Genomic DNA, 24,946 nt, shown 5'->3' with positions numbered 1-24,946 from the left:
AATTTTTTGCTTTTTCAATTTTATTGGAATAATAGGATTTCTTTGCCAGATTGATTTTGGTCTTATATAATGAAACGTTTTCCCTATATTTTTGGAGATTGTCGAGTGTTTTGTTTTGTCGCCATTTTCTTTCTAGAGAACGCAATTGTTGTTTGATCATTTGAAGCTCTGAAGTGTACCAAGGATTAATAATTCTACGATGAGAAATAGTTTTTGATGTTAGTGGAGATACTTTATCAAGAAGGGATGTCAAAGATGAGTTCCAGGCAGACAATTGATTTTCGATGGAGTCAGAGAATGCGGTTAAGATTTCTGGGTCAAGAATTGAAGATATATCTTTGTTGTCGAGGTTATTAAAATCTCTAAAAGTAATGGTTTTAGTTTTAGGAAGTAGATGTGAAAGATTAAGTTTAGAAAAAGTAAAAGTAAAAGTTATGAAATGATGATCAGACCAGGGAACGGGCACGACCGACAGATCTGAGATGTTAGGCTTTTGGGACAATGGTACGAAGATCATGTCTAATGTGTGATTAGCTATGTGGGTAGGAACTGTTATTTGTGGGTGTATATTGAGGGATGTTAAAATATTAAGTAGATCTTTAGTATTAGAATTGGTGGGGTCGTCGAAATGGATATTAAGGTCACCTAGAATAAATGGAGTGGTTGTCGCAGAAGAGAAGTCGAATAAAATGTCTTGAAGTAGTGAAAGTTTATTTAAATCTATAGGTGGTGGAACGTATAGTAAAAGAAAATTAAGTTGGTTATTTAAATTGCATTTTACTTGAAGAAACTCGATTGTGGCAGCTTTCGGGGATTGATCGAGTAAATTTAGCAAATTGTGTTTATAGATGACGGCTAAGCCTCCACCCTTACGGTTATGACGATGGTTAAATAGGTAGTTGTAATTGGGAGGGCAGCAGTACGATAGATAGGCTTCTTCTCCCTCTGCGAGCCAGGTTTCTGTAATGAATAGAGCTTGTAATTTTTTATTATCGATTTCGTCTTTTATTAAGTGATATTTGTTTTTGATAGATCTGGCATTAATTAGCCCAAAACTTAAACTACTAATATTGCGTGTTTCTGTACTATTACAAGTAAAGGTAGTAATGGGAATTTTTAAAAGAGAAGAGTAGAGTGGAGTGATTGTTTTATGTGTTGTAGGACGATGGCCCCAGAATGATGGGATATTATTTCCGGATGAATTAGCTAACATGTTGGGTTGTAATGGTTGGGTAAAGTCAAGAGTCTGGTTACCAGTGAAGTAAAAACCTTACAGTAAAAAATATAATAAACTAATAATGTATGTTATTCTAGTCCTGTTAGTGGGACAAAAAGGTCGAAATTTTGTGGCGCCCTCTGGCTGCGCATGAAGGAGCGCACTAAGGAGCAGGATCTGCTCCTTTTGCGCGCTCCTTCGGCGCGCGCCTCTGCGGCATGCGCCGCAGAAGGCCCGTTTAAATGGAGCATCAGCTGACCTGATGGGGGAGGTGTCCGGCGCGCCGCCACTGTGCGGCAGCAGAAGGAGCTATAAAGCTGGATAAAGAATTAAACAGTAAGATAATTAAAACAAAGATAAGTTTAAAAGTTTAAAATTAAAATACAGGTGAATTAAAAACAGAGTTTTGAGGTGCCAGATAGCTTGTGCAAAGGTGCAGTGGTAAAGCGTGCGCCGCAGAAGGCCCGCTTAAATGGAGCATCAGCTGACCTGATGGGGGAGGTGTCTGGCGCGCCTCCGCTGCGCGATGGCAGAAGGAGCTGTAAAGCTGATGGGGGAGGTGTCCGCTCTGTCAATCCAAGCTGTGCCGGATGATTTGCAGGGTCACAGCGCAGTCTAGCCGCTCCTGAAGAAGGGGGTGTGCACCCCCGAAACGGAGTCCCGTCGGACGAACCAAGATCTCTGCTGACTGTTTGTTTCCACGGAGAAGCTAAGTACTTCCTGTTGGTATTTTTTGCTTTGCTGGATATGGACGTTTGATACTTTGGCCCCCTGGACAAGGGGTAGAGACAATTGCTGTGAATGGTAGAGTGTGTTTTTTTGATTTATTTATATCTTTTTTCACACTTAGCACTGTTGGGTGCACTTTATCACAAAAAACACGGAGTAGAGCCCGGGGATGTTTCACAGTTAACACTCTTCTGGGTGTAAGCCAAGTGACAGCCTGTACCGCTGGGAGTTCCCAGTGGGTGGCTGTGTGACTGAGGGCTCTCCTGTGTATACATAAAAATTATTCGTAGATTGTGTTGTGTAGCTCTACCGCCCCCGCTCTTGTCTCTCCCCCTTGTCTGGTTCCAGTTCTTGGGGTTTGGGAGGTTTTTGCTTTTCTTGTTGATTTTTTCACCTCCCAATTATTTTCAGGTTCTTGTGATTTTTCTTTAATTTAAATGAAGCAGAACATTTTTTATTCACTAAAATAGCAACACTCGCCTTTTTCCCTATAGCTGATGAGAAGAAACAATGTTTGACCAAACCACCTTCCAGTTTTTTAGACTCAATATTTGACAGGTGAGTCTCTTGTATGTAACAAATATCCGCATTTTGCCTTTTTAAAAATAACAATGCTTTTTTCCTTTTTATCGGATGATTCAGACCATTAACATTCAGAGACAATATCTTAAGATCCATTAATATCATCATAGCATATTGTAACACAAATTAAACACTGAATATATTGTAATAAATCCTTTTCCCAATAAATGAGATACTCCATAGAACTCCATCCCTTACCCAACCCCTTATTATATATCCCCTTCCCATCCCCACCCTCCCACCCCCAAATAAATACGAAAACTTGGAAACGCAGATTGAGGTCAGGTATAAAATAACTCCCCACAAGCTAACACCTTAATTTTACATCAGCTACTTCCACAAATTTATAAACTTGAATCAATTAGACACTCAATTATTAAACATTAAATCCCCCCTCATCTAATAGTTACTAATTATATTATCACTGTATATAATTAATAAGAATGTACTATTGTCTAAATTTACATAATTTAAGTCAATTAGACACCCAATTATTAAACATACAAACTCCCCCTCATCTAATTATTACTGATTAAAATTTCATTGTATATAATAAATTATAATATCATTGTATGCCATTAATAAGAATATACCATTGCCTCAATTTACATAACCTATTTAATTTGCAAATTCCATTTATAATCTTATATTAAGAAATTATAATAAGATTATATCTAAAGTATTCATATTAAAAAAAATTAAATCCCATTTAAAATCCATTTGTAAATTTGTAAATTAATTCTACCAATCATTAAATTATCATCTATATCATTACTAAACTTTATCCCAAATAATAAAAAAATATAAAATATAAATCATTACATTTATATCAAAAAGGAAACCTTTAATCTCTTATATCAAATAATTAATTGAATATAAGGGATTTTATAACAATTAGCCATTAATATATGATTATTAAATATATTATAAACTTAGTATCCAAAATTCAGATATAACTAAACATCCCCATTTACTATGAGTACACTGACAATTGATATGAATTCATATAATATCCTAAAATAAAATGTAAGCTAACATTTTAATTAAATCAATGTTAGACAAAAAAACATTGAAATGATACTAACATCAAAAATTATACTAATCTCCATCTCAAATATAGATTTTGTGAAACCCTATTCCTCCATATCTTCCTATGACCCATCTGTATTCATTACAAGTTGGTGAACTAAACATTATATATTCTATAACAATGTCAGATATTTTAATTAAGAGAAGGCACACCACTAAAAGCATTCATGATTTTATCTGGGTATTCGTCACGGATTTTGCTGATTAAGAAAGTATCTATGCCAGAGCCTATATCTCTACCTAGAGAATCTGTGAACTTTCAACAGTATAACGGAGATATCGACCACGCCGAGCGGCTCAAGTAAAGCTCCAAGCGCGCATCAGGCCGTGACACGATCCAATCAGCCGCAACAGGAACAGCAAGGTCCATCCCTAAAAGCAGAAGATGGAGCCCCATATATTCCTGTCTTCGTCACATTTAAAGAGGAAGACCCAACAGGAAGTGCTAAGGGTGTGCTGACGGAACGAACCACAAAAGAGGACACCTTAGCCCAAAATCCAATTAAATCTGTATATTCGGACCAGTCATGTTAGTATAAGAAATCCAAGTTATTTTCATAAGTCCATATGTTGTAATTGAAAATTCCGAGTTCTTCGTCTTCAACGGACACGCCTCCAAACCACCTGACTAAACGTTAACGTTAGCCAATCACCATTCCTTCTTGTATACGGTCATTGGCTGAATCCTGAGATATGTCAGAACATTTCTAAATGAATCAATCTCAAACATTTAGCCGGGACAGTGCCATTCCCACCAATCCACAATGCTTCAAATACAAGTCAGCCCTCCTGCATCCAAACCACACAAACCATATCCTTTGGAGAGAAAAACATAAAAAGCATACATTCCACATTTCCTTGAAGAAGAAAAACCCTCATCTCTGACATTGCCAAGTGCCTTTCATGTCAAAGTTCCATTCTCGTGTCTTTGTAAGTCTGTTGCACTTCAAAGAATGTAAGGATTCTAAACACCAACAGTTTTATTTCACACCGGAGGAGCCTGCCTTCACATCGGGCCCCCTCTGCACCGAGGAGAGGAGCGTGGGAGCCCTGCTCCGCCCCCCTCCCGACACAGGAGAACACATTGCTGACTGCATTCACACCGGAGGAGCCTGCCTTCACATCGGGCCCCCTCTGCACCGAGGAGAGGAGCGTGGGAGCCCTGCTCCGCCCCCCTCCCGACACAGGAGAACACATTGCTGACTGCATTCACACCGGAGGAGCCTGCCTTCACATCGGGCCCCCTCTGCACCGAGGAGAGGAGCGTGGGAGTCCTGCTCCGCCCCCCTCCCGACACAGGAGAGCATATTGCTGATTCATCCACACCGGAGGAGCCTGCCTTCACATCGGGCCCCCTCTGCACCGAGGAGAGGAGCGTGGGAGCCCTGCTCCACCCCCCTCCCGACACAGGAGAACACATTGCTGACTGCATTCACACCGGAGGAGCCTGCCTTCACATCGGGCCCCTCTGCACCGAGAAGAGGAGCGTGGGAGCCCTGCTCCGCCCCCCTCCCGACACAGGAGAACACATTGCTGACTGCATTCACACCGGAGGAGCCTGCCTTCACATCGGGCCCCCTCTGCACCGAGGAGAGGAGCGTGGGAGCCCTGCTCCGCCCCCCTCCCGACACAGGAGAGCACATTGCTGATTCATCCACACCGGAGGAGCCTGCCTTCACATCGGGCCCCCTCTGCACCGAGGAGAGGAGCGTGGGAGCCCTGCTCCACCCCCCTCCCGACACAGGAGAACACATTGCTGACTGCATTCACACCGGAGGAGCCTGCCTTCACATCGGGCCCCTCTGCACCGAGGAGAGGAGCGTGGGAGCCCTGCTCCGCCCCCCTCCCGACACAGGAGAACACATTGCTGACTGCATTCACACCGGAGGAGCCTGCCTTCACATCGGGCCCCCTCTGCACTGAGGAGAGGAGCGTGGGAGCCCTGCTCCGCCCCCCTCCCGACACAGGAGAGCACATTGCTGATTCATCCACACCGGAGGAGCCTGCCTTCACATCGGGCCCCCTCTGCACCGAGGAGAGGAGCGTGGGAGCCCTGCTCCGCCCCCCTCCCGACACAGGAGAACACATTGCTGACTGCATGCCACTTACTATTCCCACATGTTATTACCCTGCTACCTAAGTCTGGATTTTCCAACTGTTCTGACTCTTACCCCACCTACTGCTGATCATCCAGTTCTCAACCTCACAGACTACCCAGTTCACTATCCTGTCGCTTATCCAGTCTAGATATCATAGTGCACCCTCCCCTAAGCTCGGGCTCCATGCCAACCTTCTTCCTCTTCTGATACAAACTACCTAGCTCTTCCCCCGATAAAGTTCTCCCCCCAAAAGAAAAAACAAAACAAAACAACTATAGTACCCTCATCATGAAGCCGCCTTCATGGCTCCTTCTCCTCCTGCTCTGCTCTTCTCCATTCACCTCCCCCTGCTTGAAACCTCCCTCCCCCAACCTTCCCGACCCCTCAATCGACGCTAACATCTGCCCAGGTCTCAAAATCCCCACGCTGCTGCGTACCAGAAACCATCCCTCCAAAAAAAACCCTCGAAGAGTCAACCATGCCTCCCTAAAGCCTGTTCACTCCGCCAATCTCCCCAACCTTGCTTCAGACTCACTCACCCCAGTCCCAACACTCTATTCCAACGCCAGATCCGTTTGCAATAAGATCCAAATCCTGAAGGACCTACTCGAAGACTCTGACCCGGGATTCCTATGCGTCACGGAATCTTGGATCACAAAAGACGACATATTTACACAAAATGAACTCTGCTCCCACGACTACCAAGGTCTCTTCTCTCCCAGAACTATCCGAAAAGGCGGCGGCCTGGCACTAATTTACAAATCATTCTTCGATGTCCAGCTCATCGAAAAGAGCAGCCACACCTCTCTAGAATACATGCTTGCCTCGGTTAATGACGAACTCCAACCTCACCCTCTGGGTATCCTACTTCTCTATCGCCCACCTACCCCTTGGAACAAATCCTCTGATCTCGTTCTCGACACCATTTCAAACGCCTTCCTCAAATTTCAAAGACTTTTGATCATTGGGGACATCAATCTCCACCTTGATGACAACACCAACAAGGATACGATTGAACTGAAGAACTTCCTCATCTCTCTTGGTTTTCCCCCCCCCTTCACCTTCCCCAACCCATGAAAAGGGACACACTCTAGACCTCATTAGTTTCCTGGACCTTACCGCCTACAAAACCGCAGCCGACGACACCCGCTGGGAACAGGTCCCCTGGTCTGACCACTTCCTCGGGACCTTCTGCCTACCCATCTTCATGTCGCATCTTGGGGCCCCTACCCCCTCCTCTAATTCCATCACCTTTCGCAAAAAAATTTCAGGCGACCTGTTCTGGACAAAATTTCTCAAACAACTCTCCTCCACTCCCAAGCTCGCAGACCCCGAATCCAACTGGCATAACTGGACCTCCCTCTCCGAGTCCACCTTCCACTCCCTCGCCCCCCTTTCCACCAAACCCATCTCCTACCCTCGCAAAGCCCCCTGGTACCTCCCTTATCACAGAGAACTAAAGCAGAAATGTCGAGCCCTAGAGCGCATATGGAAAAAATCTAACTCCCCCATAGACAGACAGACCTGGAGAGCCAACATTAAGCTCTACAATTCAGCACTGAAAAAAGCTAGGAAGAACTTCTACGGCGAGACTATATCCAAATCCAACAACCAGAGCAGTACACTTTTCAAAATCTGGCGCTCTCTAACCTCCAAAAAAGACTCCACCTCTCTCCCCTCCTCTCCCTCATCCGAAGCTCTAGCAAAATTCTTCAATGAAAAGGTAACTACCCTACGCTGCTCCTTCCCACCCACAATCTCCTACAACGCCCTAGTGCTCATTAACCCCTTCCCTACTCCAACGGCCTCTAGCAATATCCCAGCCGACAGATTCTGGGCAGCCTTTGAGCACGTACCCGAATCCATCATCCTTAAACTCTGTTCCAAACTGAAATCTTGCAACTGTTCTTTAGACCCTTTCCCCTCCTACCTCTACGAGGAAATACCCACTCAGGCCATCTCTTCCATTACCATTCTCCTAAACTCCGCCCTGCATGCAGGCCTTTTCTCCCCAGAAATGGGCCATATCGCCTTAACCCCTCTATTGAAAAAACCCGACCTCGACCCCTCCTCTCCATCCAGCTATCGCCCAATAGCAAATATTCCTCTCTTAACCAAGATGCTCGAGACCATCATATCGACCCAACTCTCATCCTATCTTGAGAAATTCTCCATTCTCCTACCTTACCAATATGGCTTTCGCCCCAATTTCAGCACCAAATCCCTATTGACCTCCTTAATCTCCAAGGTTCAACAACTTCACTCCCGTAACAAGTTCGCCGTCCTCCTTCAATTCGATCTGTCCGCCGCTTTCGACGTTGTTCACCATGATATTCTGATCTACCAACTCTCCGAGATCGGTATCACCTCCACAGTCCTTGAATGGTTCTCTAAATTCCTCCGTTCCCGATCCTACATTATCAATAGGAATGGCACCTCATCCCCCCCCCTGGATACCAATCTGTGGAGTCCCGCAAGGCTCACCTTTATCTCCTATTCTTTTCAACATTTACATGATCTCTCTAAAACTCCTCCATTTATCCCCCCTTGAAACAATTTACACCTACACTGATGACATCCTCGTCCTTCTCGAGACCAACTCGAACCTCACCAATCTCTCAGAGAACATATCCTCTTGTATCTCGAATCTCCAATCTTGGGCCAACACCGTCCAAATGAAACTGAATGAATCCAAGAGAAAACTACTTTGGCTCGGCCCAAAATTAGCTCAGCTACCCACCTCAATTCCACTGTCCTCTGGCTCCACTCTGCAACTCGAATTCTCCAGCAAGGTCCTGGGCGTCATCATAGACTCTACACTGTCCTTCAATGACCACCTCAACTCCCTGGTAAAAAAATGCTACTTCAGCCTACACATGCTGAGGAAAGTAAGATCCTGTTTCCATCAAAAACATTTTGCTGTTCTCGTCCAATCCATCATCCTCTCCAGACTGGACTACTGCAATTCTATCTTCATCAGCCTAACGAAGAAAAACCTTCACAAACTCCAACGGATTCAAAATGCCGCGGCCAAGCTCATCTTTGCAAAAAGTAAATTCAACCACGTCTCACCGCTCCTTTCCAAGCTTCATTGGCTCCCAATGATTTCCAGAGTTCACTTCAAATGCATCTGCCTAACTTTCAAGATCCTCCACGGCATCCTCCCTCCATTAATTCCTCTTTCTTGGAATTCCTCAAATCTTAATACCACCAGACCTATCCAAAAATCGAAATTATCCTTCCCCTCACTAAAAGACATTTCCCACCCTGGAAAACTGGGGACTTCCCTCCTCTTCAGATTCATCGAGCTCTGGAACGGTCTTGCCTCCCCTCTTCGGAACCTGAGTACTCTACAACCCTTCCGCAAGCGTCTGAAAACCTGGCTTTTCTCAAAAACCTAACTCTCCCTCCTTCGTACATCCTAACCGCTAACACTATTCCTTCTCCGATCTTCACCCAACCCTTCCTTGGAATTCCTTTCTCATTATAATTCCTGTAAACCGTGCCGAGCTCCACAAATGCGGAGATGGCGCGGTATATAAACCCAAGATTTAGTTTAGTTTAGTTTATATCCCATTTTATACTTCGCAAAATAAAATGAAGATTTCAATAGTTGTATATAAATTAAAAAATCATATTTACAAAATAAAATGTAAAAGCTTCATTAATTTCAATTAGGAAGTCATTGGCTGCTCATATTGCTCTAAATATTCCTGTAACTTTTTAGGATCAGTAAAATTTTGAGTTTTATTTGCCAGAGTAACCTTCATTACTGCAGGATAAAGGAGCCCATATCTGGCCCCCAGTGCTCTCAATTGGGGTCTCAGATCTAATAGTTGCTTCCTTTTCAATGCAGTTTCTTTAGCAAAGTCAGGCACGATATGTATTCTTGCGTCCTGACACTTTAGGTTTCTATTTTCTTTGGCTAGTTGACATATTTCCACCGCATGTTGATAACGCAGGAGCTTAAAAATCAGAGTCCTTGGTCCTTTTTGAGAGTGTATTCTTTGTGTAAGTATTCTGTCCGCTCTTTCAATCTCAAGTGGAACCTTAGATTTTAACGGTAACACTTTAGGCAGGAATTGCTCAAGAAAAGTTATAGGATCGTTCTTCTCCACACCTTCAGGCATCCCAATAATACGCAAATTATTTCTTCTCTCACGGTTCAAGCAATCTTTAAGGTTTTGTTTAAAAGTGGAGACTCAGAGGAGATATGATAGAGACCTTCAAGATCCTGAGGGGCATCGAAAAGGTTGACAAGGATAGATTTTTCAATTTGAAAGAAACCACAAGAACAAGGGGTCACTCGATGAAATTGAAGGGGGACAGGTTTAAAACAAACGCAAGGAAATTCTTCTTCACACAGAGGGTGGTGGACACATGGAATACCCTTCCGGAGGCCGTAATAAGAAATAGCACAGTACAGGGTTTCAAGGATGACCTGGATAGGTTCCTGGAGGACAAAGGGATTGAGGGGTACAGATAAGAGCAGTGGAAAGTTTAGAGATAAGTGTTGAGGTAGGCATAAAATTAGTCAAGGACCGCAGATCAGGCAATATGCCTGATGGGCCGCCGCGTGAGCAGACCGCCGGGCTAGATGGACCTCTGGTCTGCCCCGGCGGAGGCGACTACTTATGTACTTATGTACTTCCATTTCCTTCCAAACCGTTTTATTATGCATCATCTCACTATGCACTTGTTCCGATTTCTCCTCCAAAAGAGATATTTTGCTCTCAGCCAGATCCACTTGTTTAGTAAGGATTGCAGCAGCATCAATTGCCTTCTGCAATTTCTTAGAGATATCCAAAATAATCTCTTTGATTTGCCGCAGCTCAGTCATAACATCAGGATTATCCTCTGCCGGCAATGGAACTTTAGATGGGGTTGCCTGCTCCAGCTTAGATCTTTTATTACTTCCCATACCGGACCCTCCAGCACCCAAATCACTCTTGTTTTGCTTTCCAGATGCCATTACCCGATGTTATTGAGGATTTTTCTTCTTCAATCCAAATTTTTGTAGCTTTTATCATCTTTTATTTTTTTTCATCTTTTATTCTATTGTCCATTCGTTTTATCATTTTGGAAATCAATTTGGCCTTAAATTAATAGGATGTTGGAAAATCCGGTAGTCTTGACATATGATACTATTTTATTTCGAACAACAATGAGAGCAAGGAGTCAAATCTCATCAAATAACAACAAACTTTTATTTATTTTGACTGGAGTAGCAGTACAGCAAATAACATACAATTGGAAAAAGTATGACAGGTTAAATTACAACTTTTGGTGGAATTCTGTATGTCATATATACAAAATGGAATGTACAATAGCAACGCAAAAAGGATATTTTGGTAAATTTCAGAAGATCTGGCGACCATTAACAGATTTTTGTAATGAATGATTAACTTTTCCCAAGATAAGATATTTGATTAGAAGGGAAATAGGTGGGTTTTATTTTTGTTATTTCATAATATATGATTATATCAATAGTTTCAATGTAATGGTACTTGTATGTAATATTGGGATGGGAGGGATGGGAGGGGAGGATTTTATATTTAATAAGAATAATTTAAATATTAGGTTTATTACATAATATTTAAAATATTATAGAATATTAATTTGTAATGAATTGTTATACTTAATGTATTATATGAGAGTTAATCAAGTGTGTATTTTTAAGTTCATATGAGTTTATCTGCTACACTTGTAACTTGCAAAAATGAATAAAGAATTTAAAACGGTGAAAAAAAAACAACAAATTTTTGTAGCTTAACTTTTAAAAAATATAGCGTGTTAACACGGAGGTAATGTTTCACCCAACTATCAGGATACTTGTCCAAGCCACGCCCCAATACAAATTTATTGATTAAAAAATATATGTATGAGCTGGGGGCCAGCACAACCCTCATTTATTTTCCACATTTACATAGTCTACTGCTACCTCTCCACCCCCTCCCTAAATCACTACAATAAGCCATGCCTCTGACTTATATAGTAAATCTTGGCGCATGTATACATTGTGGTTGTATCAACTGGACTATTCTGTGCATGTGTCTAAGTCGCTCTCACAGTGACCGATTGGATGGGTTTGGAACATCGATCGCTGTTCCACAATCGGACAAAAAATCGGCCAGCAGTGACTCACAGGGTCTTAGCGACCGTGTTTAGTGCATCTAGCCCTAAGTGTAAAATTGTTCATTGTTTGTAGGATTAGTGAATGTCAACATTGCTTTGGATGATTCTTATGAATCAGGAAGTTCAAAATGAAATTGAGGGCATGACTTCATGTGCAGAGAGGGGAACGGAAGCGTTAGTCAGCTAGCACACTATACTATTAAATAATATTAAAGATTGAACTAGGCCAGTTACTGGGCAGACTTGTACGGTCTGTGTCTGTGTATGGCCGTTTGGAGGAGGATGGGCAGGGGAGGGCTTCAATGGCTGGGAGGGTGTAGATGGGCTGGAGTAAGTCTTAACAGAGATTTCGGCAGTTGGAACCCAAGCACAGTACCGGGTAAAGCTTTGGATTCTCGCCCAGAAATAGCTAAGAAGAAAAAAAAAAAAATTTTTTTAAATTGAATCAGGTTGGGCAGACTGGATGGACCATTCGGGTCTTTATCTGCCGTCATCTACTATGTTACTTACCACACACTTACTGGCTAATGCAGAGCTAACACATCAGCACCGAGCATCTCCGAGATTGGAGGCAGAAAGTCCTCCTGCATTAACTCTCTGCACTTACAGCACGTTAATAGTATAATATAAGTGAATGCATATGATATGGTAGGGAGGGGCAACGGGGGGGAAAATTTTATTAATTTAAGATAAATATAATAGAAAATCAAGTGATGCTTTTAAGTACAAATGTTATTTCCTGATACACTTGTATGTAGTATGTTGTAAAAATGAATAAAGGTTAAAAAAAAATAGTAACATTAGTTCACAAGTGGGAAAATTCTCAAAAAATGCCAGGTACAGTTTGCAGTTATCATGCCCACGTTAAATTTTAATGCACTTTAGTATAAGGACCCCAAAGACTTCACAAATGAAAGGTGGAGCAGTGAACTTAAAAAAATGATAAATGGAAGATCACATGAAGCTAAGTGTGTCTTTCTCCAGACACATTTTGATCACTAAATTGAAAATAAAATCATTTTTCCTACCTTTGCTGTCTGGTGATTTCATGAGTCTCTAGTTGCGTTTCCTTCTGACTGTGTATCCTTTCTTTAATTTCTTTCTTTCTGCACTCAGGCCCAACAATTGTCCCTTTCTATTCCCTCCCTCCTTCCTTCCTATGTCTTTAGTGCCCCCAATGCCTCCTTCCTATGTCCTTAGTGCCCCTTCCTGTGGCCTTAGTGCCCCCAGTACCTCCTTCCTATGTCCTTGGTGCCCCAAATGCCTCCTTCCCATGTCCTTAGTGCCCCAAGATCCAGTGTTAGTTCTCCTTTGTACCTTGGCCCTCCTCACTGCCTTCCAGCCTATGTCCCACCCCCTCCCCTGAAGCCAGCCAGCCTACCTCCCTCCCTGCCATGCTAAAGCCAGCCTACCTGTCTGCCTCCATCCCTCCAGTGCCGAAACATGCCCCCCTGGACTGGCCCCCACTGCTGTTTGCTGCCCGCCAAAGCCTGTCCTACTGCCACTTCAAACCCCCTCCCCCCCAGGGCAGGATTAATTTGTTGAGGGCCCCTAGGCACACAAGTCCACTGGGCCCCCCTGCCCCACCCCACCCCATGTCCCACCGAACCCTGCCTTCTATCCCACCCAATCCCACCCTTTACTTCTCTTCTATCTCTCCCTCCCACTTCATGCTCTGACATCTCCTTTCCTTCCTTTCCCTCTGTACTGGCATCTGTCTCCTTAGTTCCCCTTCCCTACCCCCATGCCCTGACATCTCTCTGCTCTACTTCTCTTTTATCTCTCCCTCTCCCTCTATTCTCTGGCATTTTCTCTCCTTCCTTCCCCTCCCTCCCTCCTTCTCCCTTGTCTAGTATCTGTCTCCTTCCCTTCCTTCCCCCTCCATGGGCTGGTATCTCCTTTCCTTCTCCTCCCTCCCATGGTCTTGGCATCTCTCTTTCTTCACCTCTCCTTTTACTGGTCTTCCTTCTCCCTCCTTCTCTCAAGCTCTCCCCAATTGGGTGCATCAGCATTTCTCTCCCCCCCCCCCCCCCCCCATTGGGTGCATCAGCATTTCTCTCTTCCCCCCCCCCCATCCCACTGCCTGGTAAGGTCAGCTTCCCTTTTCATAATTAAAACAAGGAGGGCTGCAACATAAACATATTAAAAGCAATAATATAAAATAAATACAATCATATAGGCAAAATCCAAGTCAATTAGTAGGGATGGGGATTAAGATGTAAGAAAAAAAATCCTCTATTAATTACACTAAGGTATATAGAACAAATACATGCCTTAAAGTAGTTTGAAAAGTATATACTAGCAAGGTCTCATCCTCATTCAGTGTCAAACAGCCACTTCAGTTCATGTGTGGACTTCTACTATTGTCCTCCTTGAGCCGCCTCCCTCCCCAAGGCCAGTTGCAGGCAGTGACAAGGACCCGCTCCTCACCTGCAGGCTTTCTCCCTGCAGGAATCTCACCGCACCAGCGCAGCCTGGGCCTATAAGCAGAGCATTCGCTTGAGCCCTCTTCCTTTGCTCTGAGCCCAGCAGGCCTGTGCAGAGCCGAGGCCCTCTGACAGCCGCAGGGAAGGCTCACTGCCCTGGTCAGCTACCCCGGCTCCGCTCCCGTCCTCAGCCAAACATACAGCAGCCCGGCCCTCCCATGGTTTATCACTGGCCTGGCTTGGTTGGCTGGTTTGTTGTTTTTTATCTATCTGGCCACTCCGCTTCCTGCACCCGGCAGCAAGTTGCGCAAGAGGTGCAAGGGTAATGCCACCATGCACATGGGTAACGCTGCCCTGAAATCGCACTTAGGGGAGAAAGAGCAGCGAAGGAGTAGGAGGGAGGGAAGCTGACCTAAACCTTCTTCCCAACATAAATTCTGACATCGGAAAGGAAGTTCCGGGCCAGCCAGGCAGCGATTGGCTGGCCCAGAACTTCCTCTCCGATGTCAGAATTGACATCGGGAAGAAGGTTTGTGGGTCGGCTCCTGAACCTTCCTTTAGTTGTAGCATGCAGCAGCGGCGGCAGACCCGGGGGGGGGGAGGTTTGAAGCGGCAGTAGGCTTTGGTGGGTAGCAAGCAGCAGCGGGGCTGGTCTGGGGGGCAGGCTTCGGCGCTGGAGGGAGGCAGGCAGGCAGGCTAGCTTTTGCGCAGCACGGAGGGAGGGAGGGAGGGGAAGCAATTACGTGTCCCATTGTCCCCATACACAGCTTCGAGATGCTGTCCCTGAAAATGGGATATTTCAGCATCCCGAAGCTGTGTATGGGGACAATGGGACAGGGGATCTCAAAACGGGACTTATGATCCCACTATTCGGCTCACAAGCCCTGCAAAACTATGTGAAGGCAATGTTGGTTATTAAACTGGAACTTCCTCCTTCCCCCAGGTTTAGCGAGAGTGTGACAGTGATCCACAGGCTGGAAGAACTCAAGGACAGCCATCAAGACATCAGCATCAGTGCCTGGTACTACATGTTCTGCTTAGACCTGCTTCTTCAGTGTGGTAAGTGGGCTGTTACCCAGTCATACTGCAGGTGGAGAGCGGTACTGGTGATACTACATTTGTATTGATTTATGTAAAAATTTTCTTCTCCGCTTAATGACTATGAGGCTCATAATCAAAAGAAAAAAATGTTTAAAATGGTTTAAAATATTTAGGAATTTGGATCAAAACCACGTTAGATGACACAGTTAAGGAGAATGAAAAGCTGTTACTAAAAAAGGTAACAGAATTATGTGAGCAGTGGAATCCATTACATTTGTCCTGTTGGGGGAGAGTTCAAACGGTTAAAATGATGATATTGCCTGTGGTTTGTTATCAAATGGGAATGATACCAGTGTTTTTTCAGGGGTCTTTTTATAAAAAATTGAATTCGTTACTTACTAAATTTATTTGGCTTGGTAAAACTCCCAGAATTGCTCTAGTATCTTTACAAAAGCCAATCAAAGAGGGTGGGGTAAATTTTCCAAATTTCTATAGGTATCATCAGGCCTATATTTTACGTTAAGGTATGTATTGGGTCCTCCCGGAGTTCATTGAATACACTCCTAATTGGTTATATTTGGAATGGCGACTCATGTTTCCTTTACATCTTAGTCATGTTCTTAGTATCAAGATGCCCAGATTATATAAGGAAAACAGAATTTTAATGGACACTTGGAAAACATTACGATTTGTTAATAACTTAACTGCTATTCCTATCAGCAAGTCAACAAATCAAACCATTTGGCTAAACCCCAAGATTCAAATTGGCGGTTTTAAGATCATTTGGGAGCACTGGATAATTGAAGGAATACGGATGTTAAATGATGTTATTCTAAATGGTAAATTGCTTGATTTTATACAATTGCAACATAAATTTGGGCTCAATAAATCACAAAGTTTTAGATGGTTGCAATTGAAGCAGGCCATTCAGGCAGGGTTCCCTGAATGGAAAAGTCTTAATACTCAATATAGTTTGGAATTCTCATGCTTTCAGGTAGACTTTCTGGGACACCAGGCCGCGCAGTGGTATAAAACTATTAATGATTTGGTTAAAAAGAAACCAAAAAATGGCCTTAGGGATATTTGGAGCATTGAGATTAAGCATCAGATTTCGGCTTCTCAATGGCCACAAATTTGGTCTTGGAGAATGAAATGTACTATGTCTGCATCTATGAGACAAACATGTTTTTTTCTTTTGCATAGAGCATTTTGGACCCCAGTTAGATTACAGAAGTTAAATAGTTCAAAGTCAAATAGATGCTGGAATTGTAATCTTGCAATAGGGACTTTAGATCATCTTTTGTTTTATTGTCTCTATATCTTAACCTTTTGGAATTCCATCTGGGATAAAATAAATGGTTTACTGGAAAATCATGTAGCACTATCTTGTTATAAGGTATTATTTGGAACTGCTATGAGAAAAAAGAGTCAGTTATCCTCATTTAATAATAAACTTTTATTAATCATGACTGGAGTCGCCATTCAACCAGTGTTCCCGCTAAGCTGCGCTGGCCTGCGTTCGCGCACAAAATATTACATCGCAGCGCGCAAGTTTCTCTTCACGGCGCGCGCACGCGTCGCAAGGGTAAGGGGAGGTAAGGTAAGGTAAGGTAAGGGGACGCATTGGGGGGATTGCACTTCCCCACAATTGCCATGCTTCGGTTCCTCTTCTTCCTTCCTTCCTCCCCCCCCCCGCGGGACCCTGCGGCACCATCAACTCTTACTCCCTCTAATGTCGGCCCTGCAGCTCCAGACTTCCTCGCACCTTCTCCCCTCCCCCTTTGGATCGCTATTATTTTAAATGTTATAGCCGCGGAGCTGTATCCATCAGTGGAGATGTCTAACCTCGGCCTGCCCCGGAACTCTTACTGCAACAGTGACTTCCTGTTCCTGCCTAGACGGGCGGCTGCTGCAGTAAGAGTTCCGGGGCAGGCCGAGGTTAGACATCTCCACTGACGGATACAGCTCCGCGGCTACAACATTTAAAATAATAGCGATCCAAAGGGGGAGGGGAGAAGGCGCGAGGAAGTCCGGAGCTGCAGGGCCGACATTAGAGGGAGTAAGAGTTGATGGTGCCGCAGGGTCCCGCGGGGGGGGGGGGAGGAAGGAAGGAAGAAGAGGAACCGAAGCATGGCAATTGTGGGGAAGTGCAGAGCTGCAGGGAAGAGTGTTGCGGTACCCAGCTGGAGGGAGAAGGAAGACGAGGGAGGGAATTAAAGGAGATGCCAGGGCTTGGAGCGTAGGAGGAAGGTATGCCAGTCTAAGGGAAAAGGAAGGGGGAGATGTGAGAGCATGGAGGGGGAGCAAAAGATGGAAGAAAAGGAAAGGAGAGAGATGCCAGAGAATCAGGGAAGGGGAGATACCAGACTATGAGGAGAGGTGTGGGAGAGGGAAGGCGAGGAGAGAGATGCCAAACCAATGGGGTGAAAGGAGAGATGGAAGGGGGAGGCATACAGTTTCTGGAAGGGGCATAGAAGGAGAGAAGATGCCATATAGGGGAAGAGAGACGGCAGACAGTGGATGGAAGGAAGAGAGTTACAAGAAGATGAGGAAAGGAGAAACCACAGAAGACAAAGGTAGAAAAAAATTTCTATTTATTTATTGCTTTAGGAGACATGTGTCACTGTTTCTGTGAAGCATTGTATGCAGAGTCCAGCTTCTTGCTGGTTCAATTTAACCTTTGTCTATGTATTTTTATTTTATCCCCCCTTTTACAAAACTGTGAAGCGTTTTTAGCACCAGCCTTGGTGGTAGCAGCTCTGATGCTCAGAATTTTATGAGCATCAGAGCTGTTACCTCCGTAGCTAAAATCCACACTACAGTTTTGTAAAAGAGGGAGGGGTTAGTTTGTGATTACATATTCCTTACTAGGCGAAGGTGTTTTCTGTGTTCTGTGTGTTCGAAAGACATGGTTTTCTGTTAGGATTGACGGTGTAGGATTGATCTGTGCTGGTCTGGCTTGTTTAGTTTTACAATGGGTGTATTGATGTACTGCTCACTGCAATATGTAAGATGCTGCCTTTTCCTAGGTACTCATGTGTGACGTGTGGTTTGTTACTAAAAATCATGTTTTTCTTACAGATGGGGGGGGGTGCCAAAAAATGATGGGCCCCGGATGTTACATATGCTAGGTACGCCACTGTATGTAAAGATACCAGAAAGCTGGCGTAGCAAAAACTTCTAAGTTTTGAGTATTTAACCCTCCCACAATCTCACGGGCACTCGTTTCAAGTTTATTGAGATTTTGATTTAAACGCAATATCAAATATTTTCAATGCGTATAACAAAAATAAATTTGGGGAAATAAATAAAACCATTTGAACCAGTGTTCCCGCTAAGCTGCGCTGGCGTACAAAATATTACATCGCAGCGCACACGTTTCTCGTCACAGCGCACGATCGGAAGAGGCGTACGGCAGATGGCAGGGCGGCGAGAGGAGAATCGGGCGAGTTGGCTCATAACTTGCTGGCGCCCGATATTTTTGGCTCACGGTGAAAAAAGTTTGCTCACAACACCCGCCCGCTTAGAGGGAACACTGCATTCAACATATTACTAACAATTGGAAGGATTGCAGTAGACTTAATTTCAACTTTTGGTGGAATTCTTTATGTTACATGTTTAAAATGGAAAGATCATTAGCTGTAAAAAATGGAAATTATAAGACTTTTATTAAAATATGGGAGCCATTGACATCTTTTTGTACTGATTAAACACCATTTTTTTCTATTGAAATAATAGAGAGGGTATTGGGGAAAGGGTTCTGATTGTATTGCTTATTTATTAATAATGGGGAGGTTGGGAGGGATTTGGTTTTACAGATATTTTGAATTAAATTACTTGTGGGAAGAGTGGGTGGGGAGGGAATAAATTTATGTATGTAAAATCATAATTGAATGAATCTCAAGTAATGTATAAAAGTTTCAAATTATGTATTATTGTGTACTTGATGTAAGATGAAAAATGAATAAAGAAGTTGGAAAAAAAAAATGTCTAAAAAGTGGCCTAAATGGTTACTTGGACGATCAAAAAACCTGATCGTCCAAGTACCCATAATCAAAGCTGGTTTTAGACGTATCTAAAACCAGCTTAGGCCTTTCCCCTGTCTCTAAACGCACAGAGAGAAAAGAGGCGTTTTTAGAGGAGGGGAAAGGGCGGGCAATGGGCGGGAGTTGGGCCGACCTAGACCTTGGCGTGCAGCAGGTATAACCAAAACTTTAGGCAGGTTGCCTAGTCGGCACTTATACGCTTTGACTTAGACCAAGTCAAAACAGGTATAAGTGCCAAAAAGGGGCCACTGAGCTGATCGTGGCTGGCGCAATCAGTTCAGCGGCCCGGCAACCTACCCCCTCCACCTCAACCATCGCGGCAGGAGAGATGCCTCATCTCCCATACCACGATGCGATCACCCCTCTACCCTAACTACCGTGACCCGTGGCAGGAGAGATGCCCAATCTCTCCTGCCGCGGGTTGTGGCAGTTCAGGTAGAGGAGTGATCGCATCGCAGCTGGAGAGATGGCCAATCTCTCCTGCCGTGATCCATCACCCCCCCACACACACACACACACACTATTGGGGCAGGAGGGAGCCCAAGCCCTCCTGCCCCGCGATCTCTAATCCCCCCCTGAGTCCAATGGCGCCAGGAGGGAGCCCAAGCCCTCCTGGTCACGTGACCCCCACCCCCTACAAGATTGGGCAGGAGGGAGCCCAACCCCTCCTGCCCAGGTGGACCCCCTACCCCCCACCCTCACTAAAATAGGGGCAGGAGGGTTCCCAGGCCCTCCTGCCCTCGAAACGCCCTCCCATGACCGCACCTCCCGAACCCCCAATTTTAAAGTCATTAGGTTTGGATAATTTTGTAAATTCCTGTAATTTAAAGGATATTTGGCGAATTCTTCATTTTAATGATCGAGAATTTTCATTTTGTTCACATGTTCATAAATCTTTTTCTAGGAATTGATTATATTTTCGTTTCAGATAAGTTAGTACAAAATGTTATTCAAGCTTCTATAGATCCAATAATTTTATCAGATCATGGTGATGTGTGGATTAGCTTAAATTTTACTGATCAAGATAATGTTAGGCCTGTTTGGAGGTTTGATAATGCACTGCTTGCATACCCAAAATTTTGTGAAGATTTTCAACTAAAAATTAATGAATATTTTCAAATTAACAGTACAGAAGAAGTCTCTATAGAAACCTTGTGGGATGCCTTTAAGGCAACCATGAGAGGACAAATTATATCATTCTCAGCTTATACTAAAAAACAACTAAAAAAGCAATTTTTCAAGTCAGAGCAAGAAATTAAGTTCTTGGAGTCAAAATTGATTGGAAAATGGGAAAATTCTACGTTGCAAGCTCTTTTAAAAGTTAAGTGTAAGTATAATCTAATCTAATCTAATCTAAATCTTGGGTTTATATACCGCTTCATCTCCGCAGATGGAGCTCGACACGGTTTACATGGTTAGGGAAGGAACGGAACTCCAGTGGAATTATATAAGTATGAGAGAAGAGAGGTTGGTGTGAGAGTGCCAGGAGCGGGACGGGGTTACGTTCTGGAGAAGAGCCAGGTCTTCAGATGCTTACGGAATGGTAGAAGGGGGCTCAAATTGCGGAGAGGGGAAGGGAGACTGTTCTAGAGCTGAGTGATTCTGAAAGGGAAGGAAGAGCCAAGTTTACCAACAAGGGAGGGGTAGGATAGTTTTAATTTTTGAGTGGATCTAGTGGAGGTTGGATTTGAGAAATTCCAGGATAGAGGGATAAAAGGAGGAAGGATACCGTGGAGGATCTTGAAGGTTAGGCAGGCACATTTAAAGTAGACCCTGGAAATAACGGGAAGCCAGTGGAGTTTGGATAGGAGCGGTGTGACATGGTCAAATTTACTTTTTGAGAAGATAAGTTTGGCCGCGGTGTTCTGGATTAGTTGGAGTCTGTGGAGGCTTTTCTTTGTTAAGCTTAGGTAAATGGAATTGCAATAATCCAATCTGGAGAGGATAATGGATTGTACGAGGACGGCAAAGTGTTTTTGGTGGAAGCAGGATCTCACTTTCCTCAGCATGTGAAGGCTGCAAAAGCATTTTTTTATCAGGGAGTTGAGGTGGTCGTTGAAGGATAATGATGAATCTATGGTGATGCCCAGAACTTTGCTAGAGAATTCCAGCTGTAGAGAGGAGCCTGTGGGCAGTGGGATGGAAGTGGGTAATTGATCAAGTTTAGGGCCGAGCCAAAGTAGTTTAGTTTTGGACTCGTTCAATTTCATTTGTACAGTGTGAGCCCAGGATTGAAGTTTGGTTATGCAAGAAGAAATGTTAGCTGCGAGATTGGTGAGGTTCGCGTCGGTCTCAATGAAGACCAGGATATCGTCGGCGTAAGTGTAGAGTGTTTCTAGGGGGGATAGGTGGAGAAGATTCAGGGAGGACATATAAATGTTGAAGAGGATGGGAGAAAGGGGGGAGCCTTGTGGGACTCCACAAGTCGGTTTCCATGGGGAGGAAGAGGAACCATGTTTGGTGACGGTGTAAGAGCGAGAACGTAAGAAGTTCGAGAACCAGTCAAGGACTGTAGAACTAATGCCTATCTCGGAGAGTAGGAAGATTAGAATGTCATGGTGGACAACGTCAAAGGCAGCAGAGAGGTCGAATTGAAGGAGAACGGCAAATTTTTTGTGAGAGTGAAATTGTTGGATCTTCGAGATTAGGGAGGCCAGGAGGGTTTCGGTACTGAAGTTGGGTCTGAAGCCGTATTGATAGGGTAGGAGGACAGAGAATCTTTCCAGGTAGGCTGAGAGTTGGGAGGAGACGATGGACTCTAGCAATTTGGTTAGGAGCGGAATGTTTGCTATTGGGCGATAATTGGATGGGGAGGAGGGGTCTAGGTCAGCTTTCTTCAGTAGGGGGGTCAGTGCAATGCGTCCCATTTCAGGGGAGAAGAGGCCCGATGATAGGGCAGAATTTATGAGTATGGTGAGAGAAGAGATGGCCTGTGTGGGTATTTTCTCAAATAGATAGGATGGGAATGGATCCAAGGTGCAGTTACAGGATTTCAGTTTCAGGCAGAGTTTGAGGACCTGCGAATCGGATACTTGCTCAAAGGTAGTCCAGGATCTGTTGACTGGGACGGGGGTGGGGACCTTTGTAGTAGGATCGGGGAGGCGGGCACCAGAGGATTGTAGGAGACTACGGGAGGGAAGGAGCTTCTCAAGGCGGTGACCTTTTCATTGAAAAAGTTTGCTAGTAGGTCCACTGATGGGGAGGAGGGAGGTATAGAAGGGTTGGTGTTGGGAGTTAAGGAGCGCCAGATATTGAACAGCATACTGTTCTGGTTTTTTGAACTGGAGATCTTGTCACCATAGAAATTTTTCCTAGCTCTTTTGAGTGTATTGTTGTAGAGTTTAATGTTGACTCTCCAGATTTGTTTATCTGCGGGGGATTTAGATTTTTTCCAGATGCGTTCCAGGGATCGACATTTTTGTTTTAGCATCCTGTGTTGTGGGAGGTACCGGGGGCCTTACGGGAGTAGGAGATGGTTTTGGTGGACAGCGGGGCGAGAGATTGGTAGGTGGATTCTGAGAGAGTGGTCCAATTGTGCCAGTTATAATGAGATTTCTTCTAAATTGGTTAGGAAAGATATTCTTTGTCAGCAAGATATTCTTTGTATTATGGTAATTCAAATAAGACGGGAAGATTATTGGCTAATTATCTTAAAGTAAAAAAAAGGAAGACGAAAATAAATGCAATTAAAGATGAAAAAGGAGATACTCATTTTCAAATTGGACCTATATTAAAGCAGTTTTTAAATTTTTTATAAAGGCCTGTATTCTTCTGAGCCTTATTTAGATAAAGGAAAGGATGGTTTAGAGTTTCTAAATTTTATTGAAGGACCGAAGGTTCCTGATCATATAAAAAGAAGTCTGGAAGAACCGATATCACTAAAAGAATTACAAACAGCATTGAAATCTCTTAGAGTAGGGAAAGCTCCAGGTGGTGATGGTTTTACGGTAGAGTTTTATAAAGCATTTCAAATTACCCTATTACCTCATTTATTAAATTTGTATCAGAATCAACTAAATAAAGCTTGTATTTCAGGCACTATGGCAGAATTGTTAACCATTGTCTTGCCAAAGCCAAATAAAGATCCCATGTTGGTTTCAAACTACAGGTCTATTTCTTTGATTAATGTTGATGGTAAATTATTGGCCAAACTTTTGGCCATGCGCTTGGCAAAGGCTCTTCCTTATATAGTTGGCATGCATCAAACAGGGTTTGTTGCTCAGAGACACTCTTCCAATAATACTAGATTGGCCTTTCAGATGTTATATCTAACAAAATACATAGGGGATCCAGCCTTCTCTGTATCCTTGGATGCAGAGAAGGCTTTTGATCGTGTGGAATGGACATTTATGTATCAGGCCATGGAATGGTTTGGTATTGGTTCGGGATTTATACAAATGATTCAAACCTTGTATAGCTCTCCTGTTGCTAGATTGTACATTAACAACAATTTCTCTGAGTGTTTAAATTGCAAAGGGACAAGGTTGTCTTCTGTCCCTTTGCTTTTTGATATAGTGCTTGAACCCTTATTATTAGCTATTCAACAAGTAAAGGAGATACAAGGTATTCCACGTTCTGGGAAGGAGTATAAAGTATCTGCATATACGGATGATATACTGCTTCATTTGAGAAATCCTGAAACAACCATTCCATGTTTACTTGAATTGATTGAGAAATTTGGAAATTTTCAGGTTATAAAATAAATTGGTCCAAATCAGAAGTTCTTCCTCTAAATGTGCATTGTACAAGAGGATTATTTGATTCATTCCCTTTTATATGGAAAGAAGAAGGAATAAAATATTTAGGTATATGGTTAAAAAATATACTCAATGAGACAATGAAAGTGAATGAAAATTTTTTATTGCAAAAAGTAACAGAGTTATGTGAGCAAAGGAATCCTTTACATTTGTCTTGATGGGGAAGAGTCCAAACTGTCAAGGTGATGATTTTGCCTGTTGTTTGTTACCAAATGGGTATGATTCCAGTTTTTTTTCAGGGGTCTTTTTATAAAAGGTTGAATAGTATTCTTACTAAATTTATTTGGCTAGGTAAAATTGCAAGAATTGCCTTAGTGACCTTACAAAAGCCAATTGAGGAGGGAGGGGTAAATTTTCCAAACTTCTATAGGTACCATCAATCCTATATCATGCGCCAAGGTATGCATTGGGTCCTCCCAGAACTCATGGAAAAGCTTCCAGACTGGTTATGGTTGGAATGGCAGCTCATGTTTCCTATCAGGCTTGGTCATCTACTCAGTATTAAAATGCCTAAAATACAGAAAAGTAATAGGACAATAATGGACACATGGAAAACTTTAAAATATGTTAATAATTTAACACCTCTTCCAATTCAAAAATCTACATATCAAAATATATGGCTAAACTCCAAGATTCAAATAGGCGGTTTCAAGATTGTCTGGAAGGATTGAATTAAAGCAGGTATACGTACTTTAGATGATGTTATATCTAATGGTAAGCTGCTGGAATTTTCACAGTTGCAACATAAATTTGGTCTTGATAAAAAACAAAGTTATAAGTGGTTGCAATTGAGCAGGCTATTCAGGCAGGGTTCCTTAAATGGAAA

At 43.4% G+C, this 24,946-nt stretch overlaps 1 protein-coding gene across 1 annotated transcript in view; it reads left to right on the top strand.

Moving 5' to 3' along the window:
• The window catches only part of ADCY10 (adenylate cyclase 10), an 803,671-nt gene that overhangs the window by 680,808 nt on the left and 97,917 nt on the right, over nt 1–24,946 (top strand). Inside the window, exon 32 of the mRNA XM_033944139.1 lies at nt 15,220–15,335. Within this exon, the coding sequence (XP_033800030.1) occupies nt 15,220–15,335 (116 nt within the window). The remainder of the gene's footprint in view (nt 1–15,219; nt 15,336–24,946) is intronic.

The sequence above is a fragment of the Geotrypetes seraphini genome, chromosome 5 (assembly GCF_902459505.1).
Source record: "Geotrypetes seraphini chromosome 5, aGeoSer1.1, whole genome shotgun sequence".
NCBI classification, from domain to species: Eukaryota; Metazoa; Chordata; class Amphibia; order Gymnophiona; family Dermophiidae; genus Geotrypetes; species Geotrypetes seraphini.
This window is presented reverse-complemented; position numbering and strand designations above follow the sequence as displayed.